Source organism: Hyperolius riggenbachi, chromosome 10 (assembly GCF_040937935.1).
Source record: "Hyperolius riggenbachi isolate aHypRig1 chromosome 10, aHypRig1.pri, whole genome shotgun sequence".
NCBI lineage: Eukaryota > Metazoa > Chordata > Amphibia > Anura > Hyperoliidae > Hyperolius > Hyperolius riggenbachi.
Genome location: NC_090655.1, coordinates 100,243,423 through 100,269,170, shown reverse-complemented (window position 1 = coordinate 100,269,170; position 25,748 = coordinate 100,243,423). Strand labels below are relative to the sequence as shown.

Sequence of the window (25,748 nt, the reverse complement as noted above, 5' to 3'; positions counted from 1 at the left end):
CTGATAAAAGTGGAAAGTGTCCTCTTTGTCCATACACAAGAGATTTTTATAAATCATAATTGACGTGATGCAGGGTAGGCAAGTAGGGCTGCCTTGGACCCTTCATTCATTTAAAAAAATGCCAGAATTCCTTAACATAGCCCTGGCATGGCCATCAGTGATCCCTGCTGGCTATCTTGATGATATCACTGCCCATATATGAGCATAAGCTGCCAGCTGTGACAGCTGTAGGTACTTGTCACAGGCCTCTTTATTCAGGGTCTAAAGAAGAGTTCCCCAACCCTGTCCTTGAGGCCCACCAACAGAATATGTTTTGCAGAAAACCACAAACATGCATAGGTGGGGTAATTAGTATGTCAGCAGAGCTGATTAACCACTTGATGACCACAGTGCTATCCCCCCCTAAAGACCAGGCTCATTTTTGCAGTACTGGGCTGTGCAGGCTTTTCAGCCTCCTGCACAGCCCAACTATAGAGCCCAGCGATCGGACTCACCTCCTTTTTTTTGTCCCTAAGGGGACATGCCGCCAGAGGGGTCCGATCGCTGCGGCAGTATTTTTTTTTTTTTGTTCTTCAGCCTCTATGAAGCTCTTTCTCTCCCCCTCCCTCCTCCCTCCCCTTCCCTCCTCCCCTCCAGTGTCTGAATTGGAACAGGACGGCAATCCGTCCTGTTCCGCCTCTCATAGGCATCAGCTATGAGAGGACGGCGCTCCCCGGCCAATTAGAGGCCGGGGATCGCCGATCTCGTACAGTGCTGCTGCAGACCGCAGCGCTGTACAGTTGTAAACAAAGGGGATTTCTTTCCCTTTTCATTTACAAACAGCGGCTAACAGGCTATTCACGGAACTCTGTTCCGTGAAGTGGCAGGGAATGATCGTGCATGCGTGCGGCCGTTCCCTATGAAACTGCAGCCCCAGGACTTGACGCCAATTGGCGTTAGGCGTTCCTGGGGCAGCTAGTTAATATTTTTGATTTAGACAGTAAATTTTATGTGTCTTTTAGTATTGCAGCTGATCATTGTTCTGTGGTAGTTTTTGCCGTTAAGCATATGGGGTGGTGCAGAGGAGACCAGGAAAATACCAGTAAGTATGTCGATTTAATGCAGCTAGAAACAATGCTTGAATTTTTTTCAGATGATTTCTTGGAGAGAACAGGGATGCACTTTAATTCCTCCTCTAATCATGTTTTATTCTTTGATCTACTTGGAGATTTTGCTTACTTTGAAAAGAAATGAAACAACCCACAAGGTCAGCTGGAGCTGTGCTTCTGGTACAGTCCAGATGAACAGAGAAACAAAGGAAAAAAACATTAAAATCCCAATGCAACATTATAGTGAGAAGCTCCTGTGAATAAAGATAGAGACATACTTCAAAACAGCTTGATAATGACAGCTATTTTTCTTAACTACTTACGGACCGCCGTAGTTGAAATCTACACCCTGTTTTGATGGCTTTCTGGCTGGCAGGGCATAGAATTCAATTCACCGCCGCTGTGCGCATCTGCCGTTTCGCTCCCGCCGATCTCACTGCGGAATCCCCGCCGTCTCATGCCGCAGCTCACTCACTCTGCCTGTCTCTATGACAGCAGAGTTCCTGTGAGCGGGTCAGGAGCCGATTTCATTGGCTCCTAACCCTGTCTTTCAATCTAAGCAACTCCCATTGGCTTACACGAGTGGGTGGCCCAGGTTCCCGACGTACGGCGGTTGCGGTGGGCATGTGCGGCGATTCCTCGGGATTCCGCCGTTTCTTTACCAGCAGTTTCTGGTCCTTAAAGGGGCAGAGACCGATTTTACTTAAAGAGAACCCGAGGTGGGTTCTAAGAACGCTAATTGCACACAGAGGCTGGGTCTGCATATACTGCCCAGCCTCTGTTGCTATACCGATCCCCCCACAGGCCCTCCTGGGCTTTGGTTGACTACCATAAATCATACGCCGAGCTGTCAACACACAGCGTGTCGCAGTCGGCTGTTTATCTCTGCATCTGTCAGTCTCGGCGCTCCCCCGCCTCCTCCATAGCGCCGGACCCCGCCTGCGTCCTTCCTCTCCAATCAGCGGGGAGGTAAGGAATGCGGGCAAATTGGAGAAAATTATTTCTACTAAACTGGGGCTCCTTCCAGCCCCTTGTAGTCCACCAGCTCCCTCAAAGTCCTTCTGGTCAAACCCGCTGTGCTCCTGTGAAGTCCACACAATCTGGCTGGGTAGCAGGGCACTGCACATGCACTGTTCCAGGCTGCATGTCTCCTCCAGCGTAGTCTTATAGATGGGAGGGTTCTGTGCAAGTGCAGTTATAGTCTTAATGAACTGAGTATAAGCAGAACGTTCCCAGCCATAGGAGCGTGTGAAAAGCAGTCACACAGACGTCAGTGTGTTCAGGCTGGTACCTTTTGGCTTTGCTTGATTTTTATGAGAAAAGTTTTGGTCAACTTGAAAAACAAATTTAGCTGTTGCATTTCACATATTTCTATTAATGTAGGTCTATTAGGGCCCGGGGCTGAGATGGTTACTAATTTTGCATCGGAATGGCACACTACACAATCTCATTCCCAAGATGGTCATGATAAGCCTCAGCTAATCTTTTGTATCTTGCTGTAATATGTAATTGTTCTACAAATACTAATTTTCACTTGAAATGGAAAATATATTTACGTTATGTTTCTGTCCAACTCAGCTAATGAAAATAATGCTTTGATAGCCCAAATAAACAAAAACAGCTATTTTCTTTTAATTTGTTCCGTGATTGCTATTGCACCCTCGTGCCCCGTGCCAATAAAACAAAAGCAAATTATTCACTAAGTAATAGCGTCAGCCATCAGCTTTATAGACTCAGCTGTGGCTGCTTATTTTAAAGCTCTATGATTGAAATGTATGCACATATTTTATCCTCATCAGTGGAGCCTATTACGAAATGAGCTGAAATACAGATGTGATAGCTTTCTTTGGGTGGTTCATTTTGCTAAGAATTATTTTATTTTAAATGCATTTTAACGGGAATAAAAAAAAAAAAAGGAGAAAATTCATTATTTCTCAGTTTCGCCCATTATAGTTTTAAAATAAAATGTGCTACTGTGGATAAAACCCATAGATTTTACTTACATGTTTGTCCCGGTTATCAGAGCAGGGACAAGGTCCTCCAGCACCCAAGGCTGAGACACCAAAGTGCGCCCCTCCATCCCTCCCACCCCAGCTGTCACACACTGATTGCTATTAGACTAAGAGGGCCACAGGGCCCACAACCTCTCCAACACCTTAATATCTAGTTATATGGCTTGCAGTCACTGCTATGTATCCCCTTTTCTTATTTCTTTCTGCTTCATACACAATTAGGAATGACAGCTGAATGAATTGTGCGTCCCCTCCTACACTGCGCCCTGAGGCTGGAGCCTCTCCAGCCTATGCCTCGGCCCGGCCCTGCCGGTTATTATATCGTTTCACATATGGCCCTAGTACAATGTATGGTGACAATATTTTATTTGGAAATAAAGGAGTATTTTTTCAGTTTTGCATCTGTTACTAATTACAGGTAACTATTTATGTATTTTTTTTTTTAAATGTCTTTTTTTCTGTATACAAATGGATTTTTGGGGAGTAACTATGGGAGAGTGGAGGAGGTAAGGGGTCAATTTTAATGGGGAATTAATGTACAGGTAGTCCCCAAATTATGAACGCCCGGCTTACGAACAATCCGCCGATACGAACGCCCACTGATCCGCCGTGATGACGTCACAAAGTGGGGACAACCTCTTCTGCTGCCCGTTCCTTAAAGAGACACTGAAGCGAAAAAAAAATTATGATATTATGATTTGTATGTGTAGCACAGCTAAGAAATAAAACATTAAGATCAGATACATCAGTGTAATTGTTTCCAGTACAGGAAGAGTTGAGAAACTCCAGTTGTTATCTCTATGCAAACAAGCCATTAAGCTCTCCGACTAAGTTAGTCTTGGAGAGGGCTGTTATCTGACTTTTATTATCTCAACTGTTCCTGGAATATTTACTTTTCCTCTGCTAGAGGAGAGGTCATTACTTCACAGACTGCTCTGAAAGACTCATTTTGAATGCTGAGTGTTGTGTAATATGCACATATTATAGAATGATGCAATGTTAGAAAAACACTATATACCTGAAAATAAAAGTATGAGAATATTTTCTTTGCTGCTAATCTTCTAGTAATTATTCATAGTACACAACCAATTCACTATATCATATTTTTTTTTTCGCTTCAGTGTCTCTTTAAGCAGAGTAGGTGCAGCCGAAGCTACATAAGGGACGTATCACCTCTTCTATCACAGTGTAAAATTCCATTGTGCTGCCCGGAAGCTGCGCCTGCGTCGCGTAATGACGCAGTCAAGAGGCTTCTCCTGATTGTGTCATTACACAGCGCAAGAGAAGCCGCCGGGGGTACAGTGAACGGAGAGAGAGGACAGGCCACGTAGCTTCCGGGCAGCACGATGGAACGTTAAACCACGATGGAACAGATGAGATGTACACAGTACACAGGAAATAGTGTGTGTGCTTTCACTTTCGTTTTATCAATGACCACAGCATGTCATTGATCACAGTCACTTTGATCAGTGAATCGATCAGTGAATGGGAACTGGGTTTCCATTCACTGATCAGGGGTCTACTACTTTGCCACGGGGGGTTGCGAGTGCACGCATTATCACGCACTGCCCATTGGAACTTGAAGACGAGTATCTACCCTTGTGCAGGAACTGAAGTCCTGCAGGGCGTAGCTATACTGTTTCAGACACGGACACAAGGTAAGTGGTCAACCAGTCCTAAAACACTCCCCATGAGTTTCATGGAATTTATATCTAGCCATTTCATAACCCTCAATTTCTTCTTTTTCTGCCATTGTTTGGTGGGTATAGTAGAATCTTTAAAGCCCCATCTACACGATACGATTCTTTGTGCGATTCCATTACGATTCTATTTATTCTATTTACAATCTGATTAAATCCAACATGTCCGATCGGGATACGATTGAATTCGATTTGCCATTGTTTTACAATGACAAATCGCAGTGAATTAAATCTAATCCCGACGTACATGTCAGATTTAATCGGTTTGTAAATAGAATCGTAATCGAATCGCACAAAGAATCGTATTGTGTAGATTGGACTTAAAGGGGACCTAAACTGAGAGGGATATGGATGTTTCCTTTTAAACAATACCAGTTGCTTGTCAGTCCTGCTGATCTCTTTGGATGCAATAGTGGTTGAATGACACACCTGAGACAAGCATGCAGGTAATCCAGTCTGACTTCAGTCAGAGAATCTGATCTGCATGCTTGTTGAGGTTCTGTGGCTAAAATTATTAGAGACATAGGATCAGCAACTGGTATTACTTTAAAAGGAAAAATCCATATCCTTCTCAGTTTAGGTTCCCTTTAAGATCATTGTCATCCTGCAAGTTCCACTTTCAGTGAATGCATTTTCTTCTGCTAATAAATCTTATTAGGACACATCTTATTAGGACACAGAGCTGGCTACTGGAGGAGGTACTTGCATTACTAACAATTATTCTTAGGTATTGAGGTTTTTTAAAACAATATTTGTGCCAAGGAGTCCTTGAGATGATTTTACTCACAATAGGGGGTACTCTAAATATGGCAAACACCATCTTTCAAACACGTGGTTGAGAAACACTGGTGTAGAGCATATCTTAACAGAAGTCCTTCGTGGGTAGAAAATGAGCAAGGGGACTAGCACCATCTAATAAATAAGTAGGCTGATTAACAATCTGTAACTGACTGTATAACTCAGTGTTTGCAGTCCTTCATGGGTAGAGCATCTTGCAGAGAGTGGAATGATTGATGTCCCACTGTTTGGAAATCTTTCAAATCCCTTTCCAGATTCATTAGTATCTATGAAATAAAGCCTTGTACGCAATCCTTCGGCTAGCATTGCAGTGCTGAGGCTGTAAAAATGCGTTGCTAGCCTGCAGGCTAATGCTGTGTTCTGTTACTGTTTGGGGGCAGAGAACCTATGGAGCAGTGTGGGTGTGGCATGCATTTTGTAAATTGTAGTTACTCCATACTGAAGTTCTCATTTCTGTTCTTGTCAGAGAGTCAAATATTTTGCAACAAAAACCATATTGCATTACTTTGTCCCCAAGTGGTTCCATCATGTGATTAATGAAAACAATGGTTTGGCAAAATTGCTCAGGGTTTGGATAACCCTGGAAAGAGCATTCAGCTGGATAGTATACTGGTTAAGGGAGAGACCTGGGCCTCTATTCAACTTACATGTTCTCCTAAGATTTCACCAAAAAGTAGGTGAAAAATATACTGTCAAAACTATTTTCTTGCTTGCTGGTGGCTTAAAATGCATTTTATTGATGAGGTTTAAAAACCAAAGGAAAAACTTTGGAAAAAGTAAAAATTGAATTGAATAAGGGCCCAGGAATTGCAGGCCTGTCTTAATAAATATTATTATTATCATTATTATTATTATTATTATTAATAATAAGGGCCCAGGATTCAAATCCTGCTTGAAGCCAATACCTATTCAGTAAGGAGTCCTTGGGCAATGCTCCCTAACACTGGGAGGAATAGCCTATTGAGCACACCCTTTGAGTCCAACAGGAGAAAAGTGTTATACCAGTAATAGCATTATTATTTAAATTAAGAAAGCAACCAACATTTGGACAATTGAGCTGCTTTGTTGCACCTTAATGTTTTTTAACTTGTTGGCCCTTGTTGTCAATGTGAAGTAAATGTATTCATTTATAGAGAAGCCAATGATTTCCGACAGATAGGATTTAAACAAATCTTATTGTTACCTCTCTGTGTGACATCCTTCAATGCTCTTGGTAACATTTTTGGAGTTCAAAACGAAGGAGATCTCAGTGGAGAGGAGGCACCACTGATGGTCAGTTAGGCATTGAGAGCTGAGAACAGAGGTTTGGAGTTTTTTTCCCCCTGGAACTGTAGGAGTAATAAGAAGTCATAACTCCATGTGCAGGAGTCTGTCCAAATCTGCAGTGTCAGTTTCTGAGTGGGCCATTGTGCAGAATTCCAAGCTTGACAACAGGTTCCTGTTACTAACCTGATTTACCTTTTCTCTTCCAGATCGTAACCTGTAACCTTGATAGAAGATGGGAAAAAGAGTTTTCAGCAAATTGGAAATTGTCTTGATTACAATTGTTGTGTTGCTTTTTTGTATTTTGGCTGGTTTTATAGCTATGATATTTGTCCTGGACAATGAAGAAAAGAATCCCAGTAAGTGGTCTCAGTTTCCTGCTTCCTGGTTGCAAATTTAGAAAGTAAAAGATAATGTATGATAATGATGATAATGAATCTGTTGTCTTATTACAACAGCAATCATTTTATGGAGAAAAACAGGTTTCTTTTTTAGCGCTGTGAAGGAACCTCTTACATCTGATAATGTGAGGAGCCTTTCTCTTTTCCAGTGTGAGTACACAGACCTGGGCACATGTTATTTTAAACAGTAGATGAAAATTATCTCCTAGGAGAAAAAGTAAATTGGATGAGGGCCAAAATGAGTTTAACAAGGCCTTGGTGGTCTGATCCAATTTACGTTTTCTCTCTACTAAGTTTTCTCCTAGGAGATAATTTTCATCTACTGTTTAAAATAACTTTTCAGCACTCTACAATTGAAAAAGTACCGGAAAGTACGTGAAAAGGGTACAGTCAAATTATTCTGAGTGTTTTCTTGCTTGCTGGTGGCTTGAAATGCATTTTATTGATAAGATGCAAAATATTGGCTTGGAGAAAACTTTTTCCATGACTGACCAGCACAGCCTATACTCCAGTTTCTTTTGAAATGTGTGCCCGGTAGAGACCTTGGGCCATATGCAATTCACTTTTTCACCTGAGTTTTCTCCTAGGAGATAATTTTTTTATCTTCAATTTAAAATAACTTTTCAGCACTTTTCAATTACAAAAGTACCAAAAAGTAGGTGAAAAAGTATTATCAAAAGTATTTTGAGTATGTTCTTGTTTTCTGGTGGCTTAAAAGGTATTTTATTGACAAGTTTAAAAATATCACCTAGGAGATAACTCATGAGAAAAAGTTAATTGCATATGGGCCCCTTGTGTCTTGTTGCTGTGCTCAGTCTTACTATAGTATGTGGCCTGTGACATGAATTTCAGCACCTTGGTAGCTAAAGTTTAGTTGTTAGTCAACCAGTTTTAAGCTTCCTATACAGCTATTTTTATTTCAGTTAATGACTGTGTTTCAACCAACATATGAAAATAATGATCATTATCAACTTTTTGATATAATTGCTTAATCATATACCCGAGTATAATCTCACAGGTAACAAACAACTTCCAAGTATTGTACTGAGGGGAAAGACATATAATATATACGGGCCTAAGGACAGCCCTGTGCAGTACAGAGATATAAATGTTTGCTCAACTAGCAACAAGCAATGTATCAATATTAAAATAAAAATCTCCCCAACTGGGTTATATGGGAGGTACTAGTGTGAACCACACTGGTGTCCTGGGGTCCTTGCTGATCCCCCACATCCCTGTGTGTCTGTCTGTTATCAACCACCTCAGGTCCTGTGCGATACTACTCACAGCAGTTGCTCAAACAACATACAGGTAAAGACATACATAGGGTGCAAATATATACAGTGACACTACTTTTTTTTTGAGCAACTGCTGTGAGTAGTATTGCACAGGACCTGAGGTGGTTGATAACACTACCCCTTGGACTTACTCTATTCACCCATTTATTTATTTTTATTTATTATTTATTTATTATTACGCTCTCCTTGTCCCACCTGTGTGCTGGATAGCTACACCCCTCCCTGAGACATACACACGGGAAGATGGGTATCAGCAAGGAAACCAGCACACCGGTGTGGTTCACACTAGTACCTCCCACATAACCCGGTTGGGGAGGTTTTTATTTTAATATTGATACATTGCTTGTTGCTACGTAAGAAAACATTTATATCTCTGTACTGCACAGGGCTGTCCTTAGGAGGACCCTATATATTACATAATCTCACAAGTTCAATATTTTGTGCATGTAAAGCTATATGAATTGATACTGTTTCAAAGTCAAAGGATAGTTACAGCAAACATTGATTTGATTTATATTTTTCTTCTACTAGCTTACTAATCATCTTGTAAATTGCTAAGAACAAATTTACAGTAAACAATTAAAATGTATATTTGTAAAAGTTTTCTACTTTACAGCGTTAACACATCTAAAACATTATTCCGGTATAATGTATGGGCAAAAAAAATAATTATTAATTTCATTCCAAAACTAATTTACAGCTGTGTGTACTTTAACTACAGTGGCCCATATGCAATTAACTTTTTCTCCTGAGTTATCTCCTAGGAGATCATTTGCATATTTTTGTAATAACTTTTAAACGCTTTACACTTGAGAGGTATTTAAAAGTTAGTGAAAAGTACTATCACATTTATTTTGAGTTTTTCTTGCTTGCTGGTGGTTTCAAATGCCTTTTATTAACAAGTTTGAGAATATCACCCAGGACAAAACTCAGGAGAAAAACTGAATTGCATGTGGGCCATTATGGCATGTGCTGGTCTATCCATGTTACCTTTTGCCCACAGCCTAGTTCTAAAGCAGTATATTTCTACATAGGAATATGAGCTGAATAACCACTTGAACCAAATGAAATGTATGAAGTGCAGGATATCTGCAGAGAACTGCATAGTTCTGTAATTAACAATATTCTTTCTGCTGATTGAGCAGTAATGTACAGAGGGATATAGGCAAGAGGCAATATGACGTTCTGCATTATCAAGGAAAGCTATACTAAGAAACCAAGTATAGCACATCATTAATAATTCACCTTTATCTCAACTGTGCATACCTTAAATAGTTAAGGTTACCATATTTCTACTTTTTTACGTAACTATGGGCGTCATGTGTAAAGGTGGCCGCACACTTATCGAATTTTTGCATCAATATCTTGCTGATTCAACAATTTGATTGAATTTGCTAGAAATCAATGCCACAAACAATTCCCGATTTACCATTTTTGACAGAAATTGATGGATTAAGTGGATCTCAGAGGAAGAAAAATTTTGGGCGATTTGCAGCGGGCAGAGAGCCCATCGCTGGCGGCGTTAGATTTGACGAGTGACCAAGCTACTCTCACCTCCGGCCTCTTCTCTCCCTGCTATGTGCTCCTTCTCTCTTTACTTCCAAGGTCCAGGACACCTGTGTGAGGTAACAAGTGCTAGAGAGCTAATAGTAGAGGCCGCTAGTGATCATGCAAGGTACATGCCACATTGTCCCTAGTGTTTGACCTCTACAGCATTATGTCACACATGCGCCTGGGACTAGGGAGTGAAGAGGCAAGAAGGAACAGCCAGTGGCGAGAGAAGACAAGGCAATGGACTGGTGAGAGCAAGCTGCCCCTACATTCTGCACGGACTGGGGGTAGGTTTAGTAGGTTTCATGCTGTAATCTATTGAAAATCTTGAGTAGTGTGTGAAGGGATTTGATCAGACAGATCCCTCTCTGATCAGATAATGATCGGAGAAGGAGCTATCTATTGGCCATTTCAAACAGTGTATGGCAGCCTTCAGGGCCGGATTTCTACTCTTTACCGCCCAAGCCCACTGTCACCAGCCGCCCCCCTTCAGTATAGGTAGCGAGATGACCCCTTCCCTCCAGTATAAGTAGCCAGATGTCCCCTCCCCCTTTCCCTCCAGTATAGGTAGCCAGATGACTCCCTTAATTCCTCCTTTTCCTACACACCCCTTTCAGTGTGGTAGCCAGCTCGCCTTCACACCACAACAGCCATCAGTGTCACTTGTTTCTTCGCTCGTCTCCAGGGCAGAAGCTTCCTCTTCCTTTCCATCTTCAATGCTATCCAAGTCCATAGCCGCCGGCAACATGCAAATGTGCACACAGAGCAAGGTGGCTGCTGCACGGGTGGCTAGCAGCAGAGTACCGCGGTCAGGCGCTCGCCTGATCTCCCTGCATTGCAGCATTTGAAAGCTTGCAAATGCTGCAACAGTTTAGCCTGCTGCTTTGGTGCCCTTTCTCCTGTGGTGCCCTAGGCCATGGCCTAGGCGGCCTTTGCCTAAATCCGGCCCTGGCAGCCTTTAGAAACAACATTCTGTTTAGTTATTTTTACTTCAGTTGGAACTGCAGTCATTCAAAAACAAAAAACATAAATAGATAAGAATACAGAAGCTGCCATTGAACATGCCTAATTATTGTGCAGAACCTCTGACTTGAACAACAATGCAGAATTAGTATGGAAATCCAGTGTTCTGACTCTGCTGCCTCCAGATATACGGAGCAGCAACTTTGAAAGATAAAAATAAATATACTTTATATCTCTGTTTTAAATGTAAATCTCAATGACTGCTTCCGTATACTTCTTTATCCAGGTACACTTTTGGACTAAGAAAAAGTAGGACATTATTACTAAAGAGTATTTGAAGTGACACATACTTTATCATGATGAGTGAAATGTGTATGTAGAGTCCCAGTTTTACTTAGTACTAGGCTGTTCCTAGTTTGTTATTTTTTTGCACTGTAAGGCTTTATGAATCCAGGGCTCTAAATCAAAGTCTCCCTGTTGTTGAACTGCAGAGCTGAAAACTAATTACAGGCCATAAAACTCTTTCATGATGGAGAAACATATTAGTGTGCAGCAGATAGATTAAACAAATCTGTGGTTCAAATTTGTCTATATGGAAACTGTAAAACGTGTAAAAAGTAGTAGTAGTAGTAGTAGTGAATTGAGTCTGTAGAGAACTCTTATCCTTAATAGTGACCTAATATTTCTAAAGTACATATATTCCAGAATTGTGTTCTTTATTCTCGCTAGGCACAACAACTACACCAACAACCACAACCACAACGACGACGACGCAGCCAACTACAACATCAACCACCACAACTACCACCGCCACCAGACCTACCACCACAACACCTGATCCTTACCCAGATGCCTACCTCATCGGTGCTGGAAGAGCTGACTGCACTGGACTACTGGCAGAGGCTTCTATGGTATTTCATATTATTATACACGCGTTGTGGATATTGAAGTAAGCCTGTACCTTTACAATGCTTAACCAGACGCTGACAGAGTGGAGGCATCTTGGGGTGCTGTATTTACCTGTGTATGCCTCATATTAATTTCTGAGCAAATGAAAAAAACCTCTAGTGGTCTTTATACAAATTTTGTAGGTCTCTAGTGTGTCACAATGGCTTAAAGATGGAGCTCTAAAACACAAATTAAACAAAACAAAAAACCTTGCAGATGCCTTGAATTTTGAATATGTGGATGACATAACTCAACTCCTACTGCACTACACAAGCCTGTGGGATGGTTGATGCTGTCTTCTGTACCAATTGCTTTGAAGATAAAGAGTACTGTACTTCACTTCCCATGATGACGTTTAGTAGTAATGGTTAGCTGCTAAGACCCAGCAAGCAATGCGGAATAGCTTCTTCCAGGGCTGGTATAACCATCTATAAGTCAGTCCTTTATAGAAGTTCCCTTTACAGATCACAGCTGGCAGATCTTCTTCTTGCATAATCTTGCCAGATCTCCATGCATGTCATATATGAGTGAATGGGCTTGTGGCCTGGGGTAGATAGTGTACCTGTGGTCTGTGAAGGCCAAGGAACTCTACAACCTGTGGCAGCTAGAGCAAGTGACATTGAACAAGACACGCACACTGTCATAGGGGAGGTGAGTATAGACTTTTCTCTACTGTATTATAAGCTTAAATATTTCACTAGAAGTATGTTTTAAAATTAATGTTTAAATGTTTTGAGCAAACATTTTGTTATTTTTTTTATTGGTTCTGGCTTATTGGACGCAAAAACTACAAAAATATTATATTAGAATCCCGTGAAACTATAGAATTAAGCATTTAGGGAGAATTCACACTTTTTTGTTTTTGTGAGCGTTTTCTGCTTTGGAAAATGCATTTAAACTGAGAACCCATGTTAAATAATGGGTTAGATCACACTTATAGTGTACTCAAGGTGAGAGTGATATGGAGGAGGCTGCCACATTTATTTCCTTTTAAGCATTACCAGTTGCCTGACAGTCCTGTTGATCTTCTGACATCAGTAGCGTCTGAATCACACATCTGAAACAAGCATGCAGGTAATCCAGTCAGACTTTAGTCAGAGCACCTGATTTGCATTCTTGTTTGTGGTCTGTAGCTAAAAGTATTCAAGAAGACACACGATCAGGGGGACAGCCAGGCAACTTGCATTTTTTAAAACTAAATGAATGTGTTAGCCCCCATATCCCTCTCACCCCAGGTTCCCTTTCAACGTGTTTTTCACATGTGCAGAAAAAAACTGCCAGCAGTGCAGCTCTGTCTGCATTTTCTCAAAAAACACATATGATGTGCAGAAATGCAAGCAGGGAAAGCCACACAGAGAGCAGACAAGTGTGAATCCTGCCTTAAAGAGACACTGAAGCGAAAAAAAATGTATGATATAGTGAATTGGTTGTGTACTATGAATAATTACTAGAAGATTAGCAGCAAAGAAAATATTCTCATATTTTTATTTTCAGGTATATAGAGTTTTTTTCTAACATTGCATCATTCTATAATATGTGCAGATTACACAACACTCAGCATTCAAAATGATTCTTTCAGAGCAGTCTGTTAACTAATGACCTCTCCTCTGGCAGAGGAAAAGTAAATAGTTCAATAACGGTTGAGATAATACAAATCAGACAACAGCCCTCTCCACGACTTTGAAAGTCGTAGAGCTTAATGGCTTGTTTGCATAGAGATAACAACTGGAGTTTCTTAACTCTTCCTGTACTGGAAACAATTAGACTGATGTATCTGATCTTAATGTTTTATTTCTTAGCTGTACTACACATACAAATCATAATACCATAATTTTTTTTTCGCTTCAGTGTCTCTTTAAGGCAGTGGGTACCTACCACAAGGCTGCAGTTGCTCTAGTCCCATGTGTAACCATGGCTTGGGGCGCCACTGTGGTGCTCAGTCACTGTATTCTTCCACCTGGGACCTTTTTTCATAGTTCAAGCAACATTCGGCAAAATAACAGCAGGCAGTGCATAGGACTGTACTACTTTCTGCGCTAGATGTAGCAGCCCTTCCCCTTCCTGTCCCATGGGCAATGTGTTTCCTTGCTCTCTATACACAGTCTGCAGTGAGTGAATGTGCAAAGCAGCAGGGTAAGTAGAGATAATGATTGCTGTGCTGCAGCTGGGACATTAGCAGGGAGAGGTGGCAGGATGTGTTTAGTGCTTCAGAAGTTGCCTGTCATTAGTATTCATGTGCACTGGCTGCTGTAATACCAGAGTGCCCTGGACTATTTATTATCCTGATCAGAGTAATTAATCAGTAATGCAGGGCAGTCTGCTGTTGCAGAAGCAGAAGCCAGTGATACAGATGCTGACAGCCAACTTCTGTAGTGAGCAGAGAAGCAAGCTCCAGGCAATTTGGATTAGCTTCATTGCAGGTAATCTTATATTTATTCCCAGCTCCCCCTCCCACCCTATCGTCTTCCCCTATGACCCTGTCCTCTTTTCAGATTTCAGTGGTTTATTTTAACAGCATTTCCCTGCCAAACAGGGAATGATTATGACAGAACAAGTGATCTCAGAAAATGTTTCATTATCCAGTCCAGGTTTTTGGAATAATTTACTAAGTTACTAATCAAACCACATTCCTTCCAAGCTGAAGAACAGACTTTTGGATCATCCCTTGTTTATTGAGATACTATTTAATTTCTCTTTTATAAAACTTGTATTTGGACATGTTTATTTTTTTCCTAAACAATTCTATCATATTATCATAATACAATATTATTTCATCCATTTGTCTGAAAGCATGGTACACACATCCACATTTGATTGTCCGATGATTGTTCAATTTTTACCACTTCCATGTAACATGAGAGCCAACAGATTTCAAATACTATGAAGAGATTGTATATGTAAGCCCTCATGCTACATGGACGTGGTCAAATTGGATGTGTGTAAACACCCTTAAGGTGGACATACATCAGACAACTTGGCAGCCAATCAACCATCCGATTCACTTATTATAATCAAATCAGATGAAAATGCCGCCAAGTTCATGCCGATCGACATTGCAACCAATTTCGTGCCAAAATTGGTTTCATTAATCAGTCGGACATGCTGCAAGATGTCGGGCCATCATGGTCGGTCGGGTGCGTGGCAGTAATGCAGAGTGATATCAGGATGAGTGATGAAAGTCCGATGCTGTCCCCCCTAATGTTCCATGCCCAGTGCACTATACATTACCTCGCCACCTCCGCCGCTGGCTCCGGGCGCTATTCTCTGTCTATAAAAGTGCCCCACTTGGTAGCCAGTGTACAGGTGGGCGCGTGTGTGACGTCAGACACGCGCTTGCTTTACTCCGGCAACCACGTGGGGCGCGTGTCTGGATAGAGAAGCCCGGAGGCAGTGGCGGACAAGTGGCAGACGCGAACAGGTAATGTATAGTTCACTGGGCAATGGGGGGGGGGGGGGCACATGGACTATTAGGTAGAACAGCACTGAGCCAGTGAGGAGGTGGGTGTGGTGTCACAAGGCCGATTCCGGATCAGTTTCAGCATGGGATTGATCAGGAATTGGCCTGTGGTGTATGGGCAGGCAACATCTCTCTCTCTCCAATCAGATTAGATCTGTCTCTTGGTTGATCTGCCCATACATTGTCTGATGTCTGGGCACCTTTACACTACAGGACCAAACTTCTCTCTGTCAGTTAAGATCTTGTTGCCATGGGATCTGCAAGAAGTTGATTGAATTACCCCATACAAACATACTGTAAATGCTGGTGATAATGTTTCTTCCACTCGTTTAATTCAAGGAAGCCACTTAGTTGAGTGACAAAACGTTTTCTAGATTGCTCAGGAAGTACTTGTTCAACTTTACTTACTTCCATTAGACAGTCTTTTCCACTTTCTATTTCTAGACACCTCTTTTGTTGTGGACAAATTGTAAAACAAAACATAACCTACATAACATTTCTTTATTGACCTCTAGATGGGTTATGCCAGTTTTGATCAGAAAGCCGGAGGTCTGCACACTCGCCTGTACAGCCGAGCCTTCATTGTGGCCCAGCCAGACAATTCCAAGCGTGTGGTGTTTGTCAGCGCAGACATAGGAATGGTGTCCCAAAGAGTACGACTGGAGGTAAGCTCCCTAATAATATTATAATATTTTAGTATTAAATCAGAGAATCTGCAGATGATTATCGAAATGTTTTCCTTATAAATTGTACTATGTGTAATGTTACTTGTACTGTTTGCACTTGCCAATATGCCTTGTGTTCACAAATAATTCCGGGTGCGGCGCCTGTCGCACTTGGCGAATAAAGTGATTCTGATTCTGATTCTGATTCTGATGATTAATTAAATAGATGAACTAACCATTGGTATTCTAAAGCTCCTTTCTAAATTCAATTATTTTGATATATAGCCCTCCCCCCCCCCCAAAAAAAAACCCAACAACAAATCATTTAAAATTATAAAGTTAAACATATGTCTTCATTATTTCATTTACAGCGCAGTCACATGACCACCACTGTAGAATTGTTTTGTGCAAAAAAAAATGCAAAACACAGGTTCCACTTCTGCAATTCGAACCATACTGCCCAATACTGCCCCCAAGCTGACCCAGTCCCTTTGATCGACCCCAACTGGGGGAGTTTGGCACCACCCTCATAAAGACAAGGGCCTTTGCGGCCTTTCCAGAAATCCAAGCCTGATTATTGAAAATGTTATTGGCCTCAATTCACTAAGATCATGCTGGAGATAATAAGGCAAGAGAAAACTTACCTCCACACAGTGAGAGAGTTATTTCATCTCTTCATTCATTAAGTTACCTCCTCTGTAGTTAATTTACCTCCTCTGTGGTTATTTTACCTCCTCTGTAGTTATTTTCACACGCAGTTAATTAACAGCCTGTCTTTAACTATGGAGTTATTTTAAAGATTGGAGAGTTAACTTAACCACTTCACAACTAAGGGGTTTTACCCCTTCAGCATCCGAGCAATTTTCTCCTTTCAGCGCTCCTTACATTCATTCGTCTATAACTTTATCATTACTTATCACAATAAAATGAACTATATCTTGTTTTTTTCACCACCAATTAGGCTTTCTTTAGGTGGGACACTATGCCAAGAATTATTTTATTCTAAATGTGTTTTAATGGGAAAATAGGAAAACATTTGGAAAAAAAACATTATTTTTCAGTTTTCCGCCATTATAGTTGTTAAATAATGCATGCTACTATAATTAAAATCCATGTAACTTATATGCCCAATTGTCTCAGTTATTACACCGTTTAAATTATGTCCCTATCAAAATGTTTGGCGTCAATATTTTATTTGCAAATAAAGGTGCATTTTTTTCAGTTTTGCGTCTATCCCTAATTACAAGCCCATAATTTATAAAGTAACAGTGTTATACCCTCTTGATATAAATATTTAAAGATTTCAGTCCCTAAGGTAACTATTTAAGTTTTTTTTAATTGTAATTTTTTTACATTTATTTTAATATTACAAAAAAAAATATTGGTAACAATTGGGGAGTGTGGGAGTTAATGAGTTAAAATTATTAGTGAAAATAATGTATTTGTATGTGAAAAATGTTTTTGGGTGTAGTATTACATTTTTTTTGCAGGCGTCCTACAAGCGTCGGAAGGACGATTGCAGGAAGGGAGGCTGGGAAACTGAGTTTTTTTCACAATGATCGCGCTGCTTCTCATAGAAGCATGCCGATCATTGCAGGGGCAGAGATCAACGAACGGGAATGGATTTTCCCGTTCATTGATCTCCGGGCGAGCGGGCGGCAGCGTGCACGATCGCAGGAGTGCGAGCACGTGCGAGCGGGAATGCGGACAGCGGCGGCGGTAGCGGTGGGGGGTGCGTATATCTACGCTCCGGGCGGGGAACTCAAGTCGAAAGGAGCGTAGATATACTGTACCCAGGCGGCGAAGTGGTTAAAGACAGAAGCGTTAACTTTAGGTTTGCCTGAGGTAAAATGTTTCCTGAATACTACATGCCTTATCACCATGGTAATAACTCTAGAAATGTTATTAAAGACAGGAGATAAGCTTAGTGAATTGAGGCCATTGTGAGCTAAGGTTTTTGACTTGGATGGAGTTTGACGGAGCTGAACCATACCTGTCCTCAAACACTGAACTTTATAATAAAACACTAATTCCTAGTCAGTTTCAAGATAACCACACACTTTTACGGCAATTCGATAAAAATGATTGGTTGTAAAGAAGTTTTTTTTGCCGTTTTTTCTATATAAGTTGATTGACAGTAGTGGTTTTTTTTTTATCAATTTTAATGAAAATGTAATGGTGGAGGGTAGATTGTCAATTTCTTAATGTATGGACCCAAGAAATGTTTTTAAAGTTTTAAATAATTTTTTTTTTCGGAATTGGGAAAAATTTGTAACACACGTGTGGTAAATTGGTCAGATTTTTCAAATGTTACAATCAATCAGAAAAAATAATTTTGTATATGAAATCTGCAGGTGAAAACCACTATTTGCGTAATCCTTCCATATATTTTTCCCTCTTATCTTGTCACAAAGGTGTTGCAAAAGCTGAAAGCCAAGTATGGAGACCTCTACAGACAAGACAATGTTGTGCTCAGTGGCACCCATACCCATTCAGGACCAGGAGGTTATTTTCAGTACACAACATTTATAGTGACGAGTGGCGGATTTCACCGAGCATCTGCTGATGCCATTGTCAATGGAATTGTTAAGGTATGTTTAACTGCCCTTGTATGGATTATTCAGATGAGCTAATTTTAGATTCTTAGGCCCCTTTCACACTGGGGCGTTTTCATTACGTTGCGTTATCGCATGATAACGCTCGGTAATGAAAGTCTATAAAGCCTTTCATGCCGGGACAGTGTGGTGCGATGTGACGGAACTGTCATTTTTTTGTGGCGGATGACGCAAGGGAAACGGCACGTTAGGGGCTGGCTTGCACGGCAACGTACGGCAGACCGGAGTCATGTTAAGTCTATGGTGTTGCACTTACTTTAACCACTTGCCGACCGCGCACTCATACCGCGCGTCGGCAAAGTGGCAGCTGCAGGACCAGCGACGCAGTTCTGCGTCGCCGGCTGCAGGCTAATTAATCAGGAAGCAGCCGCTCGCGTGAGCGGCTGCTTCCTGTCAATTCACGGCGGGGGGCTCCCTGAATAGCCTGCGGGCCGCCGATCGCGGCTCGCAGGCTAAATGTAAACACAAGCGGAAATAATCCGCTTTGTTTACATTGTATGGCGCTGCTGCGCAGCAGCGCCGTAAGGCAGATCGGCGATCCCCGGCCAGTCAGCGGCCGGGGATCGCCGCCATGTGACAGGGGACGTCCTGTCACAGGCTGCACAGGACGGATAGCGTCCTGTGCAGCCCCGATCACCAGGGGGCCAGGTAGGAGAGGGGGAAGCGGAATTTCGCCGCGGAGGGGGGCTTTGAGGCCCCCCCCCCCCGCCAGCCACACGCAGACAGGAGAGATCGGACTCCCCCAGCACATCATCCCCCTAGTGGGGAAAAAAGGGGGGTGTTCTGATCTCTCTGCCTGGTGTTTGATCTGTGCTGGGGGCTGTAGAGCCCACCCAGCACAGATCACAGAATTCAACGCTGGTCCTTAAGGGGGGGTAAAGGGTGGGTCCTCAAGTGGTTAAATCACAAGTATTCATTCACGCATACATATTTTGTCAATACACTTATGCGCAATTCATCTTTTCAGCCACAGGAAGTGAGGGCTAGAGAACCTCACTTCCTGCTTGGCCTGATGCCAGAACATGGATTACCGCGTATTTAACACAAAAATCCCCAAAGGCCTTTTTTAGCATTGTGGTGCCATGCAATCATCAAATAGCATCGCACCAGCAACGCTGGCCATGTGAAACTGGCCTTACACTTTAATGGACACATTCTTTTATCAAATTGATTGCAAACCAATCAATATCTGCTAGATAATGAAATAAAAATTATTTTGAACCGGATGGAAAATGTCCATTGGTTATACAAGAATCAGTTAAATTTCAGTCATATTTTAGGCTTGTTTCACACATGCGATATAATTGTCCTGCGAATTGAGAGCCTGGGGCAGGACAATCGCACCGCACCATTCCCCCATGCACATAACCCAGCAGCAGAGTGCGCCGACAGGGTAATGTGCATAGATGAGTGATGTGCTCTGTGCTGGACAGGAAGTACATCATTGTTTTCTGCCTCATCAGTGCATGTGCGCCGCACCACCACCGCAACAATTTAAATAGATTGTTGCGGTGCCATAGACTCCAATGCAAATGCCTGCCAAGCGGTACGACCCATATTGTTTAGCAACGCAGTGTAAAGTCTGTGTTGCCTCTGCGTGTTGCTGTGACCATTCCCGCAGCATCGTGTCACACCACAGGTAGTGTGGCCAGTCTCATAGAGACTAATGGGGTCTCTATGACGGGGGAGCACACCGCGATGCGACGCAGTAAGAGTGAAAGTAGCCTCAATGAAATCACTGTATTCGAACATCTGCATCATCAGCGTGGTGGAGGGGAGAAGAGAGTTGTCATTATGATTCACTTTCTAATCAGTTAAATTCACATTATATTCATCATTTATCAGATATCAAATCCAGTGTGTGGAACACTAATAGACTATTCCTTGGTCAACAAACCATTTTCTGATCGAAGTACAAAAATTGATAGGAATGGTTTCTTTGTGGTGCTGTTTTTTGAGGGGGCAGTAGTGTTAGTTTTTTTCTTGATTTTTCATTTTGTTCATTGTTTCATTCTGTATGTAGAGCATCAACATAGCACATGAAAACCTGAAAAGAGGAAGAATCTATGTAAACCGAGGCAGTGTGGAAAACAGTCAACTCAACAGAAGCCCCACCTCATATGAACGCAATCCAGAGTCTGAGAGAGACAGGTGAGGATGTAGCTGTGAAAGCATATATACGTCTAAAAGAACAAGATTACAACATGTATTTTTAACTACTTTACGACCGCTCCATGCCAACAGGTGTGGATGCGGCGGCAGCCCCAGGACTGCCTAATGCTGGTTGGCATAAGGTGATTGGGGTGGAGTTTGCAGGGGATCATACGCGCGCCGATGCAATCGCCGTTAGGAGACTGTTAGACAGCGAAACCGCCATAATACTCGGTACATCACTGCGATTTAAGGCAGCGCTGTACAGGGGACAGCCGTGTCACTCGGTTGTCCCCTCCAGAGGCACAAAAGCGATCCACTGTGATAGGCTGAAGCCTATCACAGCCGATCGCGCTGATTGGCTGGCGGGGGGAGGGAGGGCTGGGGAAATAATTAAAAAAAAGAGAGGAAAATTATTAAGAAAAAAATAAAATAAATATTTATAAAAAATAAATAAACAATGCTGGAGGTGATCAACGCCACCAACAGAAAGCTCTGTTGGTGGGGAGAAAAGGGGTGGGGGTCACTTGTGTGCTGAGTTGTGTGGCCCTGCAGCGAGGCCTTAAAGCTGCAGTGACCCATTTGTTAAAATATGGCCTGGTCTTTAGTGGGGTTTAACACTGCGGTCCTCAAGTGGTTAATGAAATGGGGCCAGTGTAAGCCACGAGGGGGCTCCAAGGGCAAAGGTAACTAGGGGGCCCCCTACTCCCTCAGCAAAGTCAGCCCTTGGGGCCCCACGCCGCTGGACCCTCACTGCTCCCCATGCCCCCCTGCATGTTCCGTAGCAGAGCTGCCTTGTAGTAACCTGACCTGTCCTGGCAGCTGCTCCTTTCCTTTCTGTCTTCAGCCACACAGTGCTCATTCAGTGCCCAGCGAACCAAAGCTGAACATGAAAGGAACTGTTACCTCGCATGACTGTGCCATCTAGTAGAGATGTGTGAGCCGAAAGAGAAGGTCAACGGAGCTGCAAATACTTTCTTTTAAAATATTTCCACTACATTATTTCAAGCCCCAGTCAAGCACAATTTTAATGTATATTAACAGTACATTATTTTAAACTAATAAAGCATTAAAAAGTTATGTACAAAAAGTTTTTTTAACCACTTCCCTACTAAGGGTTTTTTTCCCTTCTGTACCAGAGCAATTTTCACCTTTCAGCGCTCCTTCCATTCATTCGCCTATAACTTTATTACTACTTATCACAATAAAACAATCTACAGTATATCTTGTTTTTTTTCGCCACCACTTAGGCTTTCTTTGGGTGGTACATTTTGCTAAGAACTATTTTATTCTAAATGCATTTTAATGGGAAAAATAAGAAAACAATTGAAAAAAATTCATCATTTCTCAGTTTTCGGCCATTATAGTTTTCAAATAATACACGCTACCTTAATTAATACCCACACATGTTTTTGCCTATTAGTCCTGGTTATTAAAGCGTTTAAAATATTTCCCTAGTACAATGTTTGGTGCCAATATTTTATTTGGAAATAAAGGTGTATTTTTTCAATTTTGTGTCCATCACTAATTACAAGCCCATAATTTTATAAATAACATTAATATACACTTTTGACATACATATTAAAAAAGTTCAGTCCCTAAAGTAACTATATATATATGTTTTTTTATTTGTCATTTTTTATACTATATACATATAATTTATTTGGGTATTATGGGAGAGTATGGGAGGGAAGGAGTTAAATTTTAAATGTATATAAGGGTCTTAAAATAAACGACTGTAGGTGTAATTTTACTATTTGGCTACAAGATGTCCTCGTGCATTATTTCCTATTCGCTTACTATGAGTACGTGAATAGGAAGTAATGCGTGGATGTGTTACTCCAGAGGATACAATGATGCAGGCATCTCACTGATGCTGGCGATCATTGACACGGGGACTTAGATTAATGAATGGGAAATGTGTTTATTTCCTGTGGTTGAAGCTTACTTTCTATGACCGAAAAGATGAATTGTGAGTAAGTGGATTGACAAAATACACATGGGTGACGTGAATACTTGCGGCGAATAATTTAATGTAAGTGCAACATCATAGACATAACATGACTTCCGGTCCGCTGAATGTCGCCGTGCAAGCCGGCCCTCAATGAGCTGTTTCCCTTGCACCAGCCGCTGCTGAAAAATGTCAGTTCTGTTGCATCGTGCTGCACCGTTCCGGCATGAAAGGCATAGACTTTCATTGCCGAGCATTACTGTGCGGTAACGCAATGTAATAAAACACCCCAGTGTGAAAGGGGTCTGAGAAACTAAAATTAGCAAATCTAAATAATCCAGACAAGGGCAGTTAAACATACCTTAACAATAACTGCGTTCTCATTCATTCATCTCCCCTCTAACGGACAGTGGTGAGTACCCACATGGTGCATAGATATATACCATCCTTGCCGCAGACCGCAGTAACTAGTTAAATCAACAATAATAATAATGTAGAATTTTCAAAACAAGAAAGGAAACCACTTTCTGTGCTAGTTTATCTCCTCCTTAGTCTTACTCACTCCAGGTTAGTCAAATGGGCATGAAGGGGACACATGATTGTTCTGTTTGCTCAAGGCAAGCCACGCCTCCCTGCTGACTGACCACCTTTGAGGAAGCATGGCTTAAAACTAGATATGCTCAATGGAAACCTAATTATTCCAGTTTGAATGCATTTGGAATTGAGCCAATCAAATGCACTTCCTGCTGATTTGTGCCAGAGGGGCAGCTTTTACTGTATTACACCTTTATTGTGTTTAATCTAAATGACAAAACAGCAAAGGTGAGATAATTCAGGCTGCCCACAATAACCTCTTCCCAAAACAAAACTAATAGTCTGCTATAACTGGAATAGTTGTAATAAATCAAGCTTCACTCGAATAAGTAACAATTATCGATTTACAATACCATTTCGTACCGCCGTCTAAATCCTCAAGTTTGAGAAAAAAAATCTTTAAGATGAGCTGAATGCAGAATGCTGACAGCTTTTCAATGCGAGAGGCTCAATCAACTGCTAAATTAACTTTCACTGGCAAATAAGAAAAACATTCAGAGGTAATTACATAAGTGAGAATTATGGTTTGTGAACTGTATGATAATGGCCCATAACATCCATCTGCTGCTGCTCTAGTCAATAGAGGACTCGCTGATCTGCAGCTTCAGCAAGAAAGTTACCACTGTTTTATATTAGGGCTTGTAGAGGTCACTGGCTGGACACATACTAATACCAATAATAATAACAGCCTTGTCATATACTACATCAGGGGTGCAGCTAGGGTGTTGGTGGCCCCAAGCAGGCTATAACTTAAAGCCCCAAACCTTTCCATAAAAATGGGCGTGCACCCACTATTGAAGAAAGCCGTGACAAAAAAGTGGGCATGGCCAAAAATGCTGTGGGTGGAGACAAAAACTAGCAAAATACAGGTAGTCCCCGATTAATATTTGAGATGGGGTACAGGTGGTGCCCTCAGTCAGTAAAGGTAGCAAGCTATTTGTGCTGCAGTATACATAGCCAGGCATTTGTGGTGCTCCAGTATAGGCAGCGAGCTATAGGTGCTGCAGTATAGGTATCCAGGAACATGTGGTGCCCTCAGTATAGGCAGCAAGCTATAGGTGCTGCAGTATGAGTATCCAGGTACATGTGGTGCCCTCAGTATAGGTAGCAAGCCATAGGTGCTGCAGTATAGCTAGCCATGTACAGGTGGTACCCTCAGTAATAGGTACTGATGTGGTGCCCCAGTAAAGGTAGCCAGGAATAGGTGCAACCAGAAATAGGAAGCCAGGAATAGGTGCAGTCAGGAATAGGTGTAGCCATGAATAGGTAGTGAGGATTAGGTGTGGCCAGTAATAGGTAGTCAGGAATAGGTGTAGCCAGGAAAAGGTAGTCAGGATTAGGTGCAGCCAGGAATAGGTAGTCAGGAATAGGTGTAGTCAGGAACAGGTAGTCAGGATTAGGTGCAGCCAGAAATAGGTAGTCAGGAATAGGTGTAGGTGTAGCCAAGAACCGGTAGTCAGGAATAGGTGTAGCAAGGAATAGGTGGTATAGGAGGAGGAATACACTGTATAGGAGGAGGGAACCCGTTTACCTATCTGTTGCCTGGTTCCCTCCTCCTATACAGTGTAAAAGAGCTGTAGCACACTGGCAGACAAAAGAGAAGCCTGGGTGTACTCAGGGCCAGTCCTGTCCGATCCCTCTCCTGCCTGGCGGCTGTGTTCACACCGCATATAAGCAGCGACATTCATGCAGCCGGCAGCGAGGAAATGCCCAATAATGATGCTTCTGTTATAATGAAAGTGACGTTTACTTCCTGTATAACAGCCGCATCGTTATTGGGCATTGCCTAGCTGTAGGCTGCTTGCATGTCGCTGCTTATATGCGGTGTGAGCAGCTGGGCAGGAGGGAGATTGTGGGCTTTAGGAGGGGACCAGGCAGCCGCGGCAGTTATCCAAAGCGGGGAACGGGCGGGCCAGCGAGTGGGGAAGCAGCTGCCAGCAGCAGAGCTTGGCTCTCCTTTACAGTGAGGCCCCAAACGGGGTCGTGGCTCACTTGTACGCTGCTGGGGACCCTGTACTACAATAATACAAGAAAGTGGATTAAAGCTATTTTTAAGCTATGCTAGAATTAGTTGGGAAAAGGTCTTTGTTGCTGTTTGCATATAATGTCAGGCAAGGCCAGATTTATACTTTCTCTGTCCTCTTAGACCAACTTCCATGTAAGTCCCCCTCCATGAAATCGGTTCCTCTCCCATTCCATATGTTGCCCTTTCTTCCACGTGCAGCATTGAGGGGCGTAACAATAGCCCCTGCAAGGGATGCAGTCGCAAGGGGGCCCAGAAGCTGCAGAGGGT

At 42.2% G+C, this 25,748-nt stretch overlaps 1 protein-coding gene across 1 annotated transcript in view; it reads left to right on the top strand.

The window, feature by feature from the left end:
• Positions 1-7,183: 7,183 nt before the first annotated feature.
• The window catches only part of ASAH2 (N-acylsphingosine amidohydrolase 2), an 85,504-nt gene continuing 66,939 nt past the window's right edge, over positions 7,184-25,748 (top strand). The window contains exons 1-6 of the mRNA XM_068258932.1: positions 7,184-7,220; positions 7,320-7,412; positions 11,804-11,985; positions 15,995-16,144; positions 18,559-18,735; positions 20,783-20,910. Coding sequence (XP_068115033.1) covers positions 7,184-7,220; positions 7,320-7,412; positions 11,804-11,985; positions 15,995-16,144; positions 18,559-18,735; positions 20,783-20,910 — 767 coding nt within the window. The remainder of the gene's footprint in view (positions 7,221-7,319; positions 7,413-11,803; positions 11,986-15,994; positions 16,145-18,558; positions 18,736-20,782; positions 20,911-25,748) is intronic.